The sequence below is a fragment of the Pelobates fuscus genome, chromosome 5 (assembly GCF_036172605.1).
Source record: "Pelobates fuscus isolate aPelFus1 chromosome 5, aPelFus1.pri, whole genome shotgun sequence".
In the NCBI taxonomy this organism is placed as follows: Eukaryota; Metazoa; Chordata; class Amphibia; order Anura; family Pelobatidae; genus Pelobates; species Pelobates fuscus.
The window spans coordinates 230,388,899-230,409,979 of NC_086321.1; the positions used below are offsets into that span (position 1 = coordinate 230,388,899).

The following is a 21,081-nucleotide window of genomic DNA, read 5'->3' on the forward strand; positions in this document are numbered from 1 at the left end:
TTTGCCACAACCTACTGAAAGTCAACATGATTGTTTGGAAGTAATGGATGAAGTATTCTCAAGTAGACCAGATCTTCGTGATTTTCCCATCCAGAACCCCGATGTTCAATATTATACCGACGGCAGTAGTTATGTGAAAGAAGGGATCCGCTATGCAGGATATGCAGTGACAACAATAGACAAGGTGATAGAAGCTCGGCCACTGGCGAAAGGAACATCAGCACAAAAGGCAGAATTAATAGCACTAACACGAGCGTTACAATTGGCTGAAGGTTTAAGAGTGAATATCTATACGGACTCTAAGTATGCGTTTTTAACCACTCATGCCCATGGAGCTTTGTATAAAGAAAGAGGACTACTGAATTCAGAAGGCAAAGAAATCAAATACGCAGCTGAAATCCTACAACTATTGGAAGCAGTGTGGGAGCCGAAAGAAGTCGGTATCATACATTGTCGAGCGCATCTGAGAGGAGATGGTGATGTAACCAAGGGAAATCGGATGGCAGATAGTGCAGCTAAGCGTGCTGCTGAATCAGGAAGACAGGAATATGTGGGGCATATAGCTGCTCTTATACCAACCCCACTGTCCCAATGGACTCCAGTTTATACAGCTCAAGAAGAGGAGTGGTTAAAGACTGAACCGGGAAAGTATTTAGAGAACAAGTGGTATCAGCTAGAAGATGGAAGAATAGTCATACCAGCATCACTAGCGGTAGAAATTGTCCAAAATTATCATAACGGGACACATTCTGGGAGAGACAGTACTGAAGAATCTCTCAGAAAACATTTCTACATACCAAGATTGTCCAACTTGACTCAGGCCATTGTACGAAGATGTGTAACGTGTGCTAAAAATAATGCAAGACAAGGACCAGTAAAGCCACCAGGAGTCCAGTTTATGGGGGGACTCCCCATGTCCGATCTACAAATAGACTTTACAGTGATGCCTAAATCGGGTGGACATCGTTACCTGTTGGTAATTGTGTGCACCTATTCAGGCTGGGTAGAAGCATGTCCTACTCGTACAGAGAAAGCAGGAGAAGTTGTGAGATTCCTGCTACGAGAAATAATACCCCGATATGGACTACCCTGTTCTATAGGATCGGACAATGGTCCAGCTTTTGTTCATCAGTGCCTACAACAACTGACTCATATGCTTGGTATAAAGTGGAGGCTTCATACTGCATATAGACCCCAGAGTTCTGCGATAAAAGTAGCCGAAGTGACTCCGTGGATACATCACTCCAGGGTTAAACCAGCAGCAGTCGATTCTTGGCAAGTTACAGCAAATACAGAGAATCCCTGCAAGATCCGGTTAAAACGCACTACTCAGTCGGAGTAACGAGGAATCGTGTGGATTACAAATTTTATTGTTACAGGGATTTGGTGCGTGAGTGAGAAGGCCATAATAAAGCCTGTCCGCTTACCAACACATAGTATATAAGCCAGGAAAGTCTCGAAGGGACACCTGTGAAGACGAGCAGAACTCCATTCCCTGCAGCCCTCACATCCTGGAAGCTGAGGTGCCTTCGCACGGACGAAGACTGAGGATGACGGCGAAAGATGTGCTTTTGATAGTGTTTATTTATATGTGTTTTTATATTCAGGAAGGTAGAGGTACCGACACTCCTAGCTGTGAGGTATGCATTAAGACTACGAGAACAGGTAACCATATTTCCCAAACCCTAATTTGGCATTCACAATACGAGTGTAAAGGAGATGTATCGAGATGTAGATACTTAAATATAGACTATAGTGTGTGCCATTTAGGAGTAGGAGAACCTAAGTGCTTCAGTCCAGAGTATCAACCTCGTACAATTTGGTTGACTCTCAGGAATGGAGATCCTCAGGGGACCCTAATTAATAAGACGGTGTTAGAATCCGTACATTCTTCGGGTGTTCTGCTATTTGATGCGTGTAAAGCGATATCGAGTGGTAGAAAGCCATGGAATGTATGTGGGGATCTTAGATGGGAGAGGACGTATGGGTCTAATGATAAATATATTTGTCCCAGTAGTAAAAATAAATATGTGAGTCCTAGATGCCCAAATAAAGACTATAACTTTTGCCCATATTGGTCTTGTGTGGGGTGGGCGACTTGGGGACAGACAGTAGACAAAGACATGATAGTGACTAAGTTGCCGACTAGCCCATATTGTAAGTCTATGGAATGTAATCCCATCCATATATTTATAAATAACCCCGATAAGTTCTTAGACAAATATGGCAATTTATTTGGGTTTCAGATATACGGGACGGGTTTAGATCCTGGGACATTATTGTTTATAGGGATAGAGACTGATACGGTATCCTCCCAAACTCATCAAGTATACCATTCCTTTTATGAAGAGATGAGTATAGATAATAAGATCCCCCATAATGCTAAAAACCTGTTCATCGATTTAGCCGAAAGTATTGCCGGTAGTCTTAATGTTACCAACTGCTATGTGTGTGGAGGTACTAACATGGGAGACCAATGGCCTTGGGAAGCAAAGGAGGTAATGTCCGGTTCTGAGGCAGTTGACCAACTAATATCTACACAAGCCGATTATCATATGAGTGTTAGAGGTAAATCTGAGTGGAGATTAAAGACCTCCATCATAGGTTATGTTTGCATAGCAAGGAAAGGAATAATGTATAATACTTCTGTAGGAGAATTAACTTGTCTAGGGCAAAAAGCTTATGATGATGATACAAAGAATACAACTTGGTGGTCGGCTTCAAATGTCTCAGAACCATCTAACCCGTTTGCTAGATACGCCAATTTAAAGGATGTGTGGTTTGATTTATCCATCACATCTACCTGGAGAGCCCCAGCAAATTTGTACTGGATCTGTGGTAAGAAAGCCTATTCGGAGTTGCCACAGGACTGGGAAGGGGCATGTGTGTTGGGTATGCTCAAACCATCCTTCTTCTTGTTACCGATTGAAACAGGTGAGACTTTAGGTGTTAAAGTGTATGATGTGAATCATAGGAAGAAAAGGGGACCCATAGAGATAGGCGCCTGGGAAGATGATGAATGGCCTCCCCAGCGTATTATAGATTATTATGGGCCAGCCACGTGGGCTGAGGATGGTACCTTTGGTTACAGAACCCCTATTTATATGCTCAACCGTATTATAAGATTACAGGCGGTGGTTGAGATTATCACCAACGAGACATCACAAGCGCTCAATCTTCTAGCGAAGCATAACACCAGGATGAGGACGGCAGTCTACCAAAATAGATTAGCCTTGGATTACCTTTTGGCAGTAGAGGGAGGTGTATGTGGGAAGTTTAACCTGAGCAATTGCTGTCTTCAAATAGATGACGAAGGGCAAGCGATAGCTGAGCTTACTAGCCATATGGTTAAACTAGCGCATGTGCCTACTCAGGTATGGAAAGGGTATAATCCAAGTAGTTGGTTTGGTAGCTGGTATGAGTGGTTTGGAGGGCTTAAGGCAGTGGTAGGTGGAGTCCTACTGATTTTAATGTTGTGTCTAGTCCTGCCGTGTCTTATACCCTTAGTAGTTAGGTCTGTGCAAAGCCTGATAGGAAATATAGCAGAGAGGAAGGCTGCTGCACAGATAATGGCGATTTATAAATATAAGGCTCTAGATCAGGGAGAACCAATGCAGGAAGATGAGTGTTAAAAGATTCACATCATAAGATAAGTCTGGTCTGGTTCAAGGTAACTTGCGGTGTATGCAAACCAAGGTTAAGTGATGCCTCAAGTAATTGTGAAATATCAAGAGGCATCAAAGGGGGGAATGTGGTGGAATCTCGGTAAAAATAAATTTAGTAGGCCGAGATTACCACGTGGCATGTGTACGTGCATATGCTGACGTATCGATCAGTTGGTTGCACGAGGCAAGATACGATCAGTAGTGTACGGAGCATGTGCAAGAATACAGGATGTAGTATTCCCCCTCCTCCATTGTGCTGGACAAGCCATGCGGTCAAACAGGAAGTTAATTCTTATTTGTGTTGATTGGTTAAGAGAATGTGCGGGTGGAGCTTAATATGGGAGGAGTTATGTGCCTATATAAGGAGCCTGCACTATTGTCCGGGGCTCAGAACTTGCTGTATTTTGGTGACGTTAGTCCCTCTGAGTCCCGATCGGTGATCCAATAAAGAATCTCTTCCTTCCTGAAGAAACCTGTGTCCATCTCTCTGTGCTTGGCTTCCGTCAGTTTCTCCGGTATCACTATAGTGTTGCTTTAAAAATGTAAGTGTTACGCTACTAGCCGGGCCTTAAAAGTTACTTGCTAGTGAAAGCCTTGAGAGTCAACAGCATACTGATCCAAGGGTGAATTTCTACTCACCAGGGTTACATTTCCAATATTGAAATATTGAGCCTGGGAACCTATATATCCTTTCACGCTTCCATTATAATACTATTAATTTATATTTTTACATATACTCTGTTATATTTTAGTAACCTTTTTTCCCTGGTATATTTCTTAGTATGACACAGCAACAATTTGATGAAATATCTAACACTGTAAATCAAATAAGTGCTTTCCATTTAAACAGAAATTGTAAACTGGTTTGCTACTTACTGTATAATAGAGGTTCTTGGCCAGATAATTCACCAGTATTATCTTGGCTAAAGCTGCAGATCCATAAAGACACACAGAAACATAGAAATGTGTGTACCAAGACAGAGCTTTTCCAGCAAGTGATATTAACACTGCTATTATGAGGACAGATACCAGAGCAGAGATCCAACTCACTATAGTAATAAACAGCCCACACATCAGGTCCCATGAATAGTGCACACCTAAATAATTTAAGGGAGATCAAAGTTAGCAATATGTATTTAAAAATGTGACTTTAATAGAATATGGAGACAACAATAAGGACCAGGAGACTAATTTCTAATAAAAATTAAATACATTTTTTTTTATTGAGGGGAGGATGGGGCATACGCTGAAATATAAAGGAACACTCCAGAGCCCTAAAGCACTTTATGTATGAAGAGCGTGTCCTCAAAAAAAAAAAAAAAAAAAAAAAAAATGCTGATTTAATTAGAAATTGGCATTTTTATAAATTAACCTTGCTACATCCCTCGACGGTCAGTAAAGACAACCGGTCCTGTTACCACATGGCTGCTTAGCTCAGTGGAGCTAAACTCAAGAGGCAGCAATTACCCAGAGCACCTGCCTTGCAAAGACTTCTCATTAGGAAGTCTGATTGGACAGTCACAGAAAGTCTGGGCTGGGTTAGAAGGGGGTGGCTTGCAAAGGCAGGTTTGTTTTTAAATAGACTCCCAATAATTAAATGCATTCATGTTTTCATTGAGGGTATATCTACAGAACTGTGATTTTTTTTTTTATTTGCACAGTTGCAAGAAAAAGTATGTGAACCCTTTGGAATGATATGGATTTCTGCACAAATTGGTCATAAAATGTGATCTGATCATCATCTAAGTCACAACAATAGACAATCACAGTCTGCTTAAACTAATAACACACAACGAATGAAATGTTGCCATGTTTTTTATTGAACACACCATGTAAACATTCACAGTGCAGGTGGAAAAAGTATGTGAACCCTTGGATTTAATAACTGGTTGAACCTCCTTTGGCAGCAATAACTTAAACCAAACGTTTCCTGTAGTTGCAGATCAAACGTGCACAACGGTCAGGAGTAATTCTTGACCATTCCTCTTTACAGAACTGTTTCAGTTCAGCAATATTCTTGTGATGTCTGGTGTGAATCGCTTTCTTGAGGTCATCCCACAGCATCTCAATCGGGGTGGGGTCAGGACTCTGACTGGGCCACTTCAGAAGGCGTATTTTCTTCTGTTTAAGCCATTCTGTTGTTGATTTACTTCTATGCTTTGGGTCATTGTCCTGTTGCAACACCCATCTTCTGTTGAGCTTCAGCTGGTAGACAGATGGCCTTAAGTTCTCCTGCAAAATGTTTTGATAAACTTGGAAATTCATTTTTCCTTCGATGATAGCAATCCGTCCAGGCCCTGACGCAGCAAAGCAGCCCGAAACCATGATGCCCCCACCACCATACTTTACAGTTGGGATGAGGTTTTGATGTTGGTGTGCTGTGGCTCTTTTTCGCCACACATAGTGTTGTGTGTTTCTTCCAAACAACTCAACTTTGGTTTCATCTGTCCACAGAATATTTTGCCAGTACTGCTGTGGAACATCCAGGTGCTCTTGTGCAAACTGTAAACGTGCAGCAATGTTTTGTTTGTACAGCAGTGGCTTCCTCTGTGGTATCCTCCCATGAAATCCATTCTTGTTTAGTGTTTTACGTGTTGTAGATTCGCTAACAGGGATGTTAGCATTGCCAGTGACTTTTGTAAGTCTTTAGCTGACACTCTAGGATTCTTCTTCACCTCATTGAGCAGTCTGCGCTGTGCTCTTGCAGTCATCTTTACAGGACGGCCACTCCTAGGGAGAGTAGCAGCAGTGCTGAACTTTCTCCATTTATAGACAATTTGTCTTACCGTGGACTGATGAACAGCAAGGCTTTTGGAGATACTTTTATAACCCTTTCCAGCTTTATGCAAGTCAACAATTCTTAATCGTAGGTCTTCTGAGCGCTCTTTTGTGCGAGGCATCATTCACATCAGGCAATGCTTCTTGTGAAAAGTAAACCCAGAACTGGTGTGTGTTTTTTATAGGGCAGGGCAGCTGTAACCAACACCTCCACTTTCATCTCATTGATTGGACTCCAGTTGGCTGACATCTCACTCCAATTAGCTCTTGGAGATGTCATTAGTCTAGGGGTTCACATACTTTTTCCACCTTCACTGTGAATGTTTACATGGTGTGTTCAATAAAAACATGGCAACATTTCATTCTTTGTGTGTTATTAGTTTAACCAGACTGTTATTGTCTATTGTTGTGACTTAGATGATGATCAGATCACATTTTATGACCAATTTGTGCAGAAATACATATCATTCCAAAGGGTTCACATACTTTTTCTTGCAACTGTATTTGGGCTGCGTAGTGTCCCATTAATATAGCAATAGTGACTCTCTTAATGATACCTATAACCATAGCAATCGTTTCCAATTAATTATGACATTATAGGGTGTATTTGTTCATGGTTAGAGGTTATTTTTGGATGTTTATAACTTCATATTGTAAAATAAAGAATGAAGAACTTCTATAATATTTTTAACTGTTTTTACTGGGGTTCATTTTCCTGGTTTCTTGCCCTTTTCACCTACTATTCCTATATGTCAAATGTGTTTTGTTAGAGTTGTTTGTCTTGTTGTACCTAATGTACAGCTCTGTGTCTCAGTGTGAGCATACTTTGCCCCTTTTTTGCTGGGATTGGTTTATACCATTTATAATAATTAGATAACCATAGATAATTTTAGCACCAATTGCTCTTTTATTGTTTTTTGTTTTGTTTAATAGATGTTGAAAGATAGTGGGTTACCTATCGAGCAAGTGTTTGCAGCTCATCTATTTGCGGCACTCCTACAGTTATATTGTGTTTTGGGGTCTGAAACGTTAGCATAAAAGCAGAACTACCATTCAATACAATGCTTATGAGTATTAGTCAGGAGAATATTGGCATTACCAAGAATGCAGCCTACTAAAATTACAAAGAAAAGAAAAGTTTTATTTTTATATGACCACAATTCCCCATATATGGTATGTACAGTTATACAGAGTATCTGTACTAAACAGGGCATTGCTGGTTGCTGCTGCAGTTCTCAGATGACACCTGCAGTATAATCTGCAATTCTAGGTATCTGCTGAATGACTGCTAGAATGCAGTGTGGAGCAAATGAAAGGGAAATTGGCCCGAGGTATTATTTTCACTCGGCATTGCTTTGAGAAATCGGTCTCAATAATAAATCCATACATGACATATATAAAATTACCAGAATGCCAAAATGTGAGATAGAGAAAGATAAAATGATTTTAAGTACGTGTCAGATAGAATTCTCTCTCAATACATATCTAAAATAAAGTAATGTATGCCACTCACCAATAAGTTTGTATTTTCTGATTTTTTTGCTCAGGTAAAAAAAAGTTATTGCTGCTACAATGTAGTTTATCATTGTTCCAATGCGGGCTGGGTAACACAGGACAAACAGTCCGCAAACATCAAAAAAGATCATGTTCCCATGGCGAAATTCCGAGGAGTCACCTAATAGGTGAGAGGTAGCCAGGTATCTCAGCACACCCAATATATTGTCACCTGAAAAAAAAGGAAATAAATCATTAAAAATAATGATCTTTCAAATAAAACCATGTCTCCATTTGAGAAGATGTGTGTGGGTGCCCTAACAGCTAGAGGGCAATTCTCAATGTGCTACATGGCACTAAACAAACACCAACCCTTCGGGAGGCGCCGGTACACAGCAGAATGGGCTCGAGACTGTGGGGAGAGCATTTCAGTTTCCCTATGGGCCAGAACCCTTCAGGCACTAAAAGGGGTCACACACTGTTCTTCACATCTGAAACTACTCAGAAAAATAGTGCTCAGGTGGTATATGGTCCCAGCCAGGCTAGTGCGCATATTTCCTGGGAGCTCCTCGAGATGCTGGACATGCGGGACACAAACTGTACAATGATCCACATATGGTGGACATATCCAGTTATTTAAAAAAATGTGGACGGAGGTGCACTGTTTGGTGTGTGAGGTCGCGAGGACGAATATCCCTAAACAACCCCTGGGCCTACTATTGTTGAGCTTGCCAACCCAGATACACTGGGACAATAAAGTGGTGATCATACACGTCCTTCTGGCAACCCTATCCTTAATGGCAAGGCATTGGAAAAGGACAAACCCAAGCACATTAACAGATATAATCTCCCCTGTACATAAAATGAAAACATGCGAACTGGTACTTTCCGAGCTAGAGGGGAGAAAACGTAAGATGATGGTCACATGGCAGGGGTGGGACCAGATGGTAGGGAGGCACAGGGGAAAAGCAAATTAATAATTAACACTAGAGAAATGTTCTACTCACCCATGCAGGGTTGGAGGCATATGTAAGGTGTAAGGAGTAACTAAATGACCTCCATTTGTCTAAATATACATAGGAATTAAGGAGAGAGCGCAGGTAACTTTTTTTTTTTTTATCACACAGCTTTATTAAAATGCTGCCGCCCATCCCATGTGTTCCCTATTAAGAGTTAATAAGTATATATGGGTGCATATAAAAATTACCCCTCTCTGTCTCATTAGAGATATCTTTGCCAGGAGTAACTAAATGACCTCCATTTGTCTAAAAATACATAGGGATTAAGAAGAGAGCACAGGTAACTTCTTTTTTTTTTTTAACCATATGTAAGGTCTGGGCATAGCCTGAGGGACCAAAGAGGGACTTACCATAGACCCACCAAAAGCAGTAACAATAATCTTTTAATTTCATCAATAGCAAAAACACCACCATCCACCTTCTTCCTCCACCCATTTATCATGCTTACTTTGTTTTGTTTATCACTTATTGTTCAATAAAAAGATGGAGATAAAGCGTAATGGATACTTGGTAATGTCATGTACCATGTATTGCTAACATACCCATATACAAAACTGATTGTTTGCCAAGATATATGGACAACATCAGTTGTATTGCACTGTACACCATGATGTAATGTGTTTGATGTACGTGTCTCCAATAAAAATTGTCAAATTTAAAATAAATAATGACCTTTTAACAAGTGAATTACATGGATCTATAGTCACCAAAGCCACTTAATTTCAATTAAGTGGTCTGAGTGCTGTAATCCTGTCCTTTTAACCCTGCAAGGTAAAACATTCAATGTCACACTGTCTGCCACTAGAGGCATTTCCACAATATTGACCAAGTAAAACTCAATCATGTGACATGGACACCCATTGCAATGCATTGAAAACAACTCTTTTGTGTGAGGAACCCAATAAGCATGCAGAACTCATGACGCATGCCCATTAGGTCATCAATACACTTTTAAGAGGTGCATTGGATCGGACCATCACAGAGGAGGCCATAGCCTCCTCCATCATGTTGCGGAAGGAGGAGAGGTGAACAGCACTGAGGGAGTCTTGATGCCAGAGTGAATAAATTATTTAACATCTAATATTATATATCTAACTGGGGACAGCGGCACTATAGCATTAGGAGTATAGGTTTGCACAGTGTTCCTTTAAGTATAACATTCTTATATTAAGTTATGACATAGTTGAAAAATATCATGTGAAATTTTGCACTTATGAGACATACATACAAGTAACTAAAATCTTGCTCTTGCTTATGATTACACACAAATAAAGGTTAGCTACTTTGGACATGTGCAATACAGAGCATTAAATGATCTAAAGTACCGCTTTGTTCTTAAATAACAGATTTTTATGGGCTATTGACAACACAATCTGCAGTTTTTTTTCTAACAGTCTAAAGTACCGCTTTGTTCTTAAATAACAGATTTTGATGGGCTATTGACAACACAATCCGCAGAGATTGCTGCGGGTCCCCACTGCACAGACCATGCCACCGGACCACCAAGGAATGCCATATCCCCCCTCCCTGGTCAAGTAAGAAGCAGGGAGAGGGGACTAAAAAACCTTCAGAAACACACACACACACACACACACACAAACTGCCTTATAGAAACACACTACACAAACACACTCTGAATTCATTATATATACACACACACTACACAAACATACACACAGTCTGAATTCATTATATACACACACACTGCATTCACTATACACACTACACAAATACACACACACTACACAACCACACACAGCTATCCTACTATACACACACACACTACACAAACTGCAACCACTACACACACACTCTGCATTCAGTGTATATATATATATATATATATATATATATATACACACACTACACAAACACACTGCATTCACTATACACACACACATATATATATATATATATATATATATACATACACAAACACACACACACACACATATATATACACACACACACACTTCATTCACTTTACGCACACACTGCATTCACTATACACACACTACACAAACACACACACTCTGCATGCATTATATACACACTACACAAATACACACACACTACACAACCACACACAGCTACCCTGTCTAAACACACTGCATCCACTACATGTGGCATGTATATTTTGTGCATTTACCTTTAGAAATAGTTTATTTTTTCAAAATGGTAAATGTACAGAATATCGGTAAGTTATCGGCTATCGGCCTGAAAATTCACAGGTTATCGGTATCGGCTCTAAAAAATCAATATCGGTCGATCCCTAGTAAGCACCAAAACAACTTTATCTTAATGAAGCAGTTTGAGTCTATAGATCATTCTATTGCAATCTCATGGTTCAATTCTCTGCCGTTAAGCAGTTAATTCACTTTTGTTTCTGCTTATGTAATCCTAACTTCCCCTGGCTGTGACTCACATAGCCTTCATGAAGAAAAATGTTTTTATTTTCAATCAGATCTTACAGTACAGCGTGTTTACTTTAGAAGTTTGTATCTACTGCTCTGCTAAATTAATTTTAAACATACATGAGGCTTTTGAAGGCTCTAGTGGGCAGCTAATAGAACAAGAGACAAAAACAATTCTAAATTAAACACACTGTGTAAGAGGCCCGAAAAATGTATACTCTTTTTCAGGAAGTGTGTAGGAAGGTCATGTGAGTCTCAGCCAAGGGAGGTTTGCTAGAGCTGCATAAGCAAAGTAGTTTAATTCCTTAAGGACGGAGGCAATTGTCCAAGGTCTGAACCACAAGAAAACCTAGAATTTGAGCTACATGTTTCCTCAACCATAATTTACCTCTTTCATATTAAGTGCACACACATGCTAATTATATATCAATTTGTTAAAGGGATACTATAGTCACCAAAACAACTTTAGCTTCATTAAGCAGTTTTGGTGTATAGGCCATGCCTCTGAAATTTCACTGCTCAATTTATTGCCATTTAGCAGTTCAATCACTTTTGATGCTTTATTCTTGCTGACAGAATTAAAATAGTTATACCACAGTTAATTAATAATGACCAAGTAGGTTTTATACCAGGGAGGTCCTCAATCAATCTCAAAAATAATAAACATACTAGAAGAAACAGAACAATGGAACCCCTCTAACGCTACCTTAAAACAATTTGGAATCACTGGACCAATATTACAAACCATGTCCGCTCTCTACAGCTCTCCATCAGCAAAGGTAACAGGGTCAGGTTTTACATCACAAAATTTCAATATTAAGAACGGGACTAGACAATAGTGTCCTCTTTCCCCTTTATTGTATATAATGGTGCTAGAACCCCTTGCAATTTCAATAAGACAAAACCAAAAAATTTAAATGTTTGACTAATGCGGTAGGACAAATAAAATTTAATATTTATGCAAACAATATCTTACTAACATTAGAAGAACCAAACATTTCGGTCCCAGAGCTTCTAAAAGAGATAAATAAATACTTTAAAGTTTCAGGATACAAAATGACTCTGGAGAAATCAATATTTATTGCTAAAAATATTTAAAAAAAAAGTTAACAAACTTTCTTGTACAAATATCGGGCTCCCTAAAAATAAGGATAGGCTAAAGTATCTAGGCATAACCCTAACTTCAGATCTGAAAGACCGAATAGAAGCCAACTTATCTCAACAAAAATAAATACAAATTTAAGGGATTTAAAGGTCTGGGCTTTTCTTGGTTGGGCAGGATCAACATCTTAAAATTATACATTCTACCAAAATGGCTGTATTTATGGAGAATGATCCCTCTAGATTTCCCAGAAAACGGTTATCTTTATGACACTCATCCTTTTTTACGTTTGTATGGGGAGGCAAGAAAGCAAGGGTTAAAATGAAAGTTTTGGTCAGATCAAGGCAGGATGGAGGATTGGTATGCCCAGATATTTTGCAATGTTACATAGCTAGTAGACTTCTTCGTATACTGCTCACACAAAACAATGCGGCAACTCAAGAAACATGGTACAAAATGGAAAAAGATAAAACTGGGGTAGGAAACCTATCTTCACTATTTTGGGTCTTAGATGTGAATAAAAAAATGTATTGAAGAGGCATGAACCAAATCACAGATACTTAAAGAATTAACAAGCTGGGGGGACAAATTTATAACTAACAAAGGACTTTGATATAGAATAATAGATGTGCTTCCATTTTCATCTCAGATATGCTAGGCAATATTAAAATAGATAGACAAAAAGGGAACATAAAGTCAAGTCCTTCAGTCAAATTATGGAGGAATTTAATATTTCCCTCAGGGAAGCCTTTAATTATTTGCGAATTAAGGGCTCCATGGCAGAATACCTCATTAAAAACAAGGGGGAGAATATTATAAATCTCACACACCTACTCAAACGGAAGAATTACAAACATCTGTTGGCAAAATGCGCCAAAGTCATATACAGATGAAGACACGACAAACCAATAGAATTGATTAATAAATGGGAAAAAGAATTGCAAGTACATATAGCAGAAGAAGAGTAGATAGGTTCCCTAAACAAATTATATAAATATATACATTGCTTAAATCTTACTGAAACGCAATTCAAACTCTCAAACAGATGGTACCTAACACCGAAACGGTGTCATCAGACAGATGCTGGAAATGTAATGTTAATGAAGGCAGTCTGATTCATACATGGTGGCAATGTGCACCCATAAACAAATTCTGCAAAGATGTAATCAATGTAATATACCAAATAACAGAAATGAAATTAGTCTTCAAGCCTGAAGTGGTCCTGTTAAACCTGAACTGGCCAAAAATGACACCAAGGTTAACGCTACATATTATTACGGCAGCTAAATTACTTTTAGCACGAAATTGGAAAATGGTGACAATCCCATGCACCCAAGAACTAATTACACAAGTCATGTGGCAGGCAAAAAATGGAAAGGGGTATCCTGGTGAACTTAGGAAATAGATATACTCAAATAGAAGACTGGGATACATGGATAAAATCCCATAGAGCTAAAAAGTATTTTTTTGGGGGGGGGGGGGGGGAGGATGGGGTTAAATAACTACAAACTGGAGCTGGAAGTAATATCGTATTTCTCCTCTCTCCTAACCTTAGAATGTAATAATCAAGTTGGGCATAACTGATATTCAGTTTCAGAGAGGGGACGTGACAGGGATGAGGAGAGGAGGAGATGGGATGAACGTATAGAACTCCCCAAAACGAGCAGCTAAACAGAGTAAAACAATTTATTGTAATATAATGGATGCAAGATGTGCTCTCTCTCTCTCCAAAAGTAAGCAGGGAAAGCAGATTGATAGATAGGAACTCACAATAGGATTTAATAAATAGGCTAGGGTGGGATATGGGTGGGATATGGGTGGGATATGGGTGGGATATGGGTGGGATATGGGTGGGATATGGGTGGGATATGGGTGGGATATGGGTGGGATATGGGTGGGATATGGGGAGTTTAATAAGAAATGTGGAAAAATTAAATAAATTAACCAGGAGATATTTATGATGACAAGAGTACCAAGGCCTGAATTATAGAAGCATCAGCAAAAATAATACAAGGCAGGTACAAGTCTGAAATACATTTAAAAAATAAATAAATCATTAGAATAAAATACTGCCCAAAAAAAAAAATTCTATTCTGCAAAGACACATGAGAACAACTATTACACAATATACAGTTTTTTTGAAAGTTACAGTGCCAGATATAGAACCCAACGTTCACTGTTTAGATCATCATCCTTATTCATTTTACTACAACAAAACATCCATATTTCTGTTCAGTGATGTCTCGTGATTACAGCAATACCTCCATGTACAGGTGTTCTTGTTTTTTGGACCTTTCAGGGACAAATTTGGGGGTCTGCCCATTTCAGTTTTCATTCATGGAAATTTGACCGAATGGTTTACTAGGTCTACGTCGCTATTGAGACAATATGGCAGCATAGGAATGAAAATTTCCACAATATACAGGATATTCTTTATGGGCTATTTTGAGTTGTTTGGTGTAGTCACTTTATCACGAATGCTGGCCACATTTAGTGGTTATACTTTCATTTCTGTTTTTAATTTTCACAGGAAATTTCATAATCCCCATAGGTTAGTTCAATAAAGCCTCGCTATTTATATCTAGCAATCTGTCATGAATGTAACAGTGTCCTTACTCCTAGTTGTATATTCCAATCCTATATACTTTTTTTCCAAACATTGTACAGCCCTCTATCTCCTCTCCTCACCACTCGACCTACCCCAACACCTCCAAGCCTGATAGTTTGCATGCTTATCTGAGCAATGCGCCATCTTTTCCTCCTGTTCTTTTCCCCTCTCCTTCTATCGTATCAAAATCAGTAATCAACCCCACTTCCATCATCCTCCACTTTTACTCCTCTCTGCTACAATTCAGCCCTTCTCTCATCTTAAGTCCTGCACTCTTTTTTTCCTCTTCTCTCTCTGCTACTCCCAAACAATCTCATCTAAGACCTCATCTATACGAAACCCACTCTGACCTCTTGTCATTGTCTCTACTCCTGCTTCTAGCAGTTGGCGATGTCTCTCCCAACCCAGGACCCATCACCTCCTCTTCTCACACTAGGCATACCAGAAACCACATAAACATAATCCCAGTACCATGTAGTTTTTCATCATCTTCCAATGGTCCGTGTACACTGTGGAACGTCTGCAGCAAAATATCGAAAACTGTACACAACCTCTTAATTTCAAAATCTCTCACTCTACTAGCACTCACTGAGACCTGGCTGTTCTATTCTGATAACTCCTGCTTCTTGATTCAGTGGCCTACTATTCTCCCACACTCCCAGACTCAACTATAAAGTAGGCGGTATAGGCACCCTTCTCTCCTCCCAGTGTACCTTTCAACCAATCTTCCCTGCCTTATCTTTTCCTTTGTTTGAAATTCACACGGCCTTCCTATTTAACCCCACTCTTAAGAATTGCCATAATTTATCAACACAACCTATTCATTAAACACTTTTCTTCCTGGCTACCCCACTTCCTCTCAGCTCCCAGTGTAAGTCTCGCGAGAGCCGCGGCTCTCGCGAGACTTACAGTGGGAGCTGACAGAAGAGCTGCACGGACGGCGCGGAGGAGGAGAGCGCTGACAGGAGCTGCAGGAGAGGTAAGTAAACTCTCTGCAGCCCCCACAGCCCCCCCCCCCACTGAACTACCAATGCCACTGGACCACCAGGGAAGGAGAGCCCCCCTCCCTGCCATGTATCAAGCAGGGAGGGGGGCCGGAAAAAAAAAAAAAATCAAAATAAAATATTAATAACACACGCTGCACTCACACACACACGCTGCACTCACACACACACGCTGCACTTACACACGCTGCACTCACACACACACTGCACTCATACACACACGCTGCACTCATACACACACGCTGCACTCATACACACACGCTGCATTCATTATATACACACACACACTGTAAATAAATATTCAATTAATATATTTTTTTTAGGATCTAATTTTATTTAGAAATTTACCAGTAGCTGCTGCATTTCCCACCCTAGTCTTATACTCGAGTCAATAAGTTTTCCCAGTTTTTTGGGGTAAAATTAGGGGCCTCGGCTTATACTCGAGTATATACGGTAATTAAGCTAAAGTTGTTTTGGTTTTTAGAACCCTTTAATGAGGGTTTGAAACTTTCCAAGGTAAGTCCAGACAAACATACAATTGCATTTTTAGATTAAAATAGTATTAATTTATTTCTGTTATTGTTAACAACGGTTTTAAACAATAAAATTAAAGATTAAGATAAATCCAAAAGAAAGAGTGGTCTTCAATTAATAAAGTGACATAGTGCATTTACTTGGTAAAATGACATATTGCTACAGTAAGCACAAAGCTTCTTATCAAAATATAATACAAACCTGCTCTCTGTATGGAGTCTGTATGAATTCTGTCTGCTGTGTCATACTTTGTATGATAAATGTAGCCATTCTCAATAAAAGCCAAGTCTATACCTATAAATTATACAAAAAAAACATTGCATTAGAAGAGAAGGTAGCAATAGTTCCTTCAAACACAATAATTTAGGATAGCTTAATTTGTAAGATGACAGAGCTAAGAGCACTAAGGGTAGGGTAATTTTAAAGAATTGGTAGTGGTAATTCGGAAGTGTAAATTCCACATACACAACTTAGATGGATGGGCAGGCTAATAGTGCCTGGAAGAGGCTTGTTTTTCTGTCAAAACATCAAAAATAATTAGATAGAAATGCATCCCTTATTTTAGTAGAGGACATCATTGGTCTGATGATGTCACTACTATGCAGGCAACTAACCTGGAAAGACCATAGAGACTGTCAGTTTTCAAACCACACTAGAGGGATTTAAATTTATTTTACATATACTGTACTTCATTTAAAAAAAGAAAATTAAAAATCTATTTCCTTTCAAAACTTGATGAAAGGATTATTATATTTAGGTGTTGTCCTTTAATAACAAAGCAGGAGTCAAGCATTGCATTTTAAAGCAAAAACAGTGTAGGTTTGTTGCTTGCATGCATACAATTAACGGGCAGTCACATCACGATCTCCGTGGACATCAATAAGTCCTTAGGATCCCTGCTTGATATTTTTAAGGGATGGCCAAATGCAGGTCCCCTCTGTTAATACTGGAATCCTGAAGACCAAGAAAAAAAAAAAAAAAAACTTATTTTGTTCTTCTTCACGAATTAGAAATGCAAGCCTAGGAGCCAGCAAAAAATAAATAATAGAAGACTAGCTCCATTACAAAGTAGATCTTTCTTTTGACATGTGAATTATTCACCCCCAGCGCATTCATAAAACCCAATGGCCACCAAAATAACCAGACAGACAGAAAGACTGACACACACCATACCAGTCAGTCATTATAAATTAATATAACTCAGTAGTCTTTCAATAGTATACATCACACATTACCCAGACACCAATACACAAAGCAAATTTTTTTAGAATTCACATATTTTGTTTTTCATTTTAAAAGTTATAATTACACCACAAACAATACAAAACTTTTTATTTATAAAAACAAACCACAGCTTCAAATAAAAACAACAAGAAAAGGTGTGTAGGGAAGAGATACAATTAGAATAAGAGTGAAGATAATGTTTCTCTTTCTTTTCCTCTCTGCTCTCTCCTTTCCCTGATATTATTTCCCTCTCTTTTTCTCATTCCCCTCTTTTCTCTTCCTTCCTTTTACTTTTTTTTTTCTATTTTTGCTTTCCTCTTCTCTTCCCAATCATTATCCTATATCAGTTGTTGGCAACCTATGGCACTCCAGATGTTCTGATCTACATCTCCCCTGATGCAACATCTGGAGTGCCAAAGGTCACCTACCCCTGTCCTAGATAGAACTCTTCAAAGTTTGTCAAAGTTTGTTCAAAAAAACACCCATCAAAAAAGTTACTCAGACAGACAGTGTCATTTCCAGAGATGTGATGGTTCTCCAGTTTCAGTTAAAAAAAAATAAAAAAAAGTTATGCTGCAGGAAACCAAAAGCTCCTTAGATGCAAGCAGCAAAAACTTTTAAAAAATTTTTTAAAATAGCAGGTTGTATACATTTTACAAGTAAATGTATGTGAAGCTATTGAGAACTAAGAAAATATATATATTAAGGCTAGATCTTAGAGAACTTTATCAGGACTGGCAGAAAACAACTAAAGCTTCTTAAGAGGACCAGACCATTTTTAGATTCATAATCCAACAAATCAGTACACATAGAACTATTGCACAGTCAATGGCTAAAACAAGCCATGTGCCATGATCTAGACTTACTATAAGAATATTAAAACAAGAGTGTATGCTACAGATAGCTATTATATAACACAGTAATATACATAAACACAAAAGTAATGTAACAGAGCTAGAATAATAAAATCCACAAGTCTCCACTGGTGTTCTATATAGCAGGAAAGCATTGTTCAGCAGATATAACCAATTCCCCCCGTAACCGGACGACACACAGTTCTGGGAGTCAACTGATTTTTATGAAGTCACAGCTGGCTTTTATGCCCAGTCCCCTACATGGGGTTTACAAAATAGGAAAACGAGGATTCCAAGCCCAGAATTCTCTGTGCCTGAGAGATAATAGCATGAGAAAACTCATTTAATTTAATTATCTCTCAGGTACAGAAACTCCCACAAAATCGACTGTACCCAAAAAGTGTCCCCACCGTCCACAGGAACTCCACAAAAAGTACATTCCCCGATGGCCATGATCTGAGGGTACTAAATATCCAAAAGTCACTCAGATCGGTTCGGTGAAGCGGAAATGCCATAGAGGTAAAGTTTTCAGCGGCCAGACACGAGGCGCTAGCCCAAAACGGTTTCAGGGAAATAATTGTCTTGGCCAGTCTCTGTTCGTGGGGTTCCAGTGCAAACACCATGCAAGGGAATCTCTTGTTTTCAGGATACGAATGCTCCCCCTGTTCGGTAGTTTATATTTCCTTAACACCGTTTGTGTAGATGGTTGGGAATGGGCAGTGGTTGAAGGTTTACCAGTGTAAGTGCCTAGCCAAAAAGAATTCCAGGCACTCGACGACCAAGTAACGCTGTCCTAGTTCGGTAGACAAGATGGCCTCCATTCTCTCTCTGCCACGTGTTAGGTTTTATGAAATGGAAGCCACCCAGGGGAAGCACTCATTGATTGTTTCCCTTGCGGTTTCGCACTTACAGGGTTGGTGTCAACGTTCTAATGGGGTACAGGGGTGTTCCTCATTTGAGAGATTAATGGATTCTGTTCGTAGGCCACCTCCCGAACGGCAAAGGGGATAAACACACAAATTAACATGGGAGAGCATAGGAAATGGGGTTCACAATTCCAACGTAAGGGAAAGCATAAGAGATAGGTGGCTAGGCCACAAGTAATAAACAAATCAATCATGTACGATGTTCTGTAGGTTTATTAACCCCTTAAGACCGCAGGACGTACTATGCCGTCCTTATTTTGGTGGCTCTAAACGCCGCAGGACGGCATAGTACGTCCTGGGCGGTCTTCAGCCCCACGTGGCCGGCGGAACATGGCCGCTGCAGATCGCGGTCGGGGGGCATGCCTGGCCCCCCAGGCAGCCCCCCTGTGCCTGGGGACCGCGGTCTGCAGCTTCCGATCGCAGTGACAGGCTGTCACTGCGATCGGTATTTACCATGTGTCAGCCGATTTTAAAATCGGCTGACACATGGAGCCGGCGGAATTCTCTGCAGCAGATCGCGGTCAGGGGACATGCCTGGCCCCCCAGGCAGTCCCCCTGCGGTCAGTGACCGCGATCTGCAGAGTATGATCGCAGGGAGAGGCTGTCTCTGCGATCTGAATGCAGAGACAGCCTCTCCCTGCGATCTGATCGCAGTGACAGCCTGTCACTGCGATCAGAGTTACTATGTGTCAGCCTATTGGCTGACACATAGTAACTGCAGGCAGGATCCCCCTGCAGATCGCGGTGGGGGGCATGCCTGGCCACCCAGGCACTCCCCCTGTGGCCAATTACCGCGATCTGCAGGAGGTGATCACAGTGACAGCCTGTCACTGTGATCACTGATCCTGTGTGTCAGCCAGTGATGTAAAATCACTGGCTGACACTGTCTCTGCCCCTCTCCTCCCCTATTAACCCCTTAATGTAAAAAAAAAAAAAAATTAGAGTTAAAAATAAAATACACTTACATCATTTATATATATATTATATATATGATCTATATATAATATATATATATATATAAGCACACATTTACACATACACTAAGTGTATTTTAATATTTATATATATAATTATATATATATATTAATATCAAAATACACGTAGAAGGATATTGATTAAATATATACATAATTATATATATATATATATATATATATTATAATAAAAAAACATGTAAATACGTAAAAAAAATTAAAATAAAAAAATAAATAATTAAAAATATATATATGTGTGTAATTTCGTTCTAACTGTATTTTGATAATATATATATATATATATCTATCTATATATATATATATATATATATATATATATATATATATATATATATATATATATATATAGATCAAAATACACGTAGAACGAAATAATATACCCAAGTATATACGTATACATCACTATATGTATACCTATATATAAATAAAAATAATAGTAAAAAAATTATATACATATATATACA

The 21,081-nt window shown here is 39.2% G+C and overlaps 1 protein-coding gene across 1 annotated transcript in view; it reads right to left on the minus strand.

Annotated features, from left to right (window-relative positions):
- ERMP1 (endoplasmic reticulum metallopeptidase 1) overlaps window positions 1-21,081 on the minus strand; it is a 62,157-nt gene that overhangs the window by 21,319 nt on the left and 19,757 nt on the right. Inside the window, exons 6-8 of the mRNA XM_063455109.1 lie at window positions 16,820-16,912; window positions 7,957-8,169; window positions 4,542-4,762 (exon numbers count right to left, since the gene is read on the minus strand). Coding sequence (XP_063311179.1) covers window positions 4,542-4,762; window positions 7,957-8,169; window positions 16,820-16,912 — 527 coding nt within the window. The remainder of the gene's footprint in view (window positions 1-4,541; window positions 4,763-7,956; window positions 8,170-16,819; window positions 16,913-21,081) is intronic.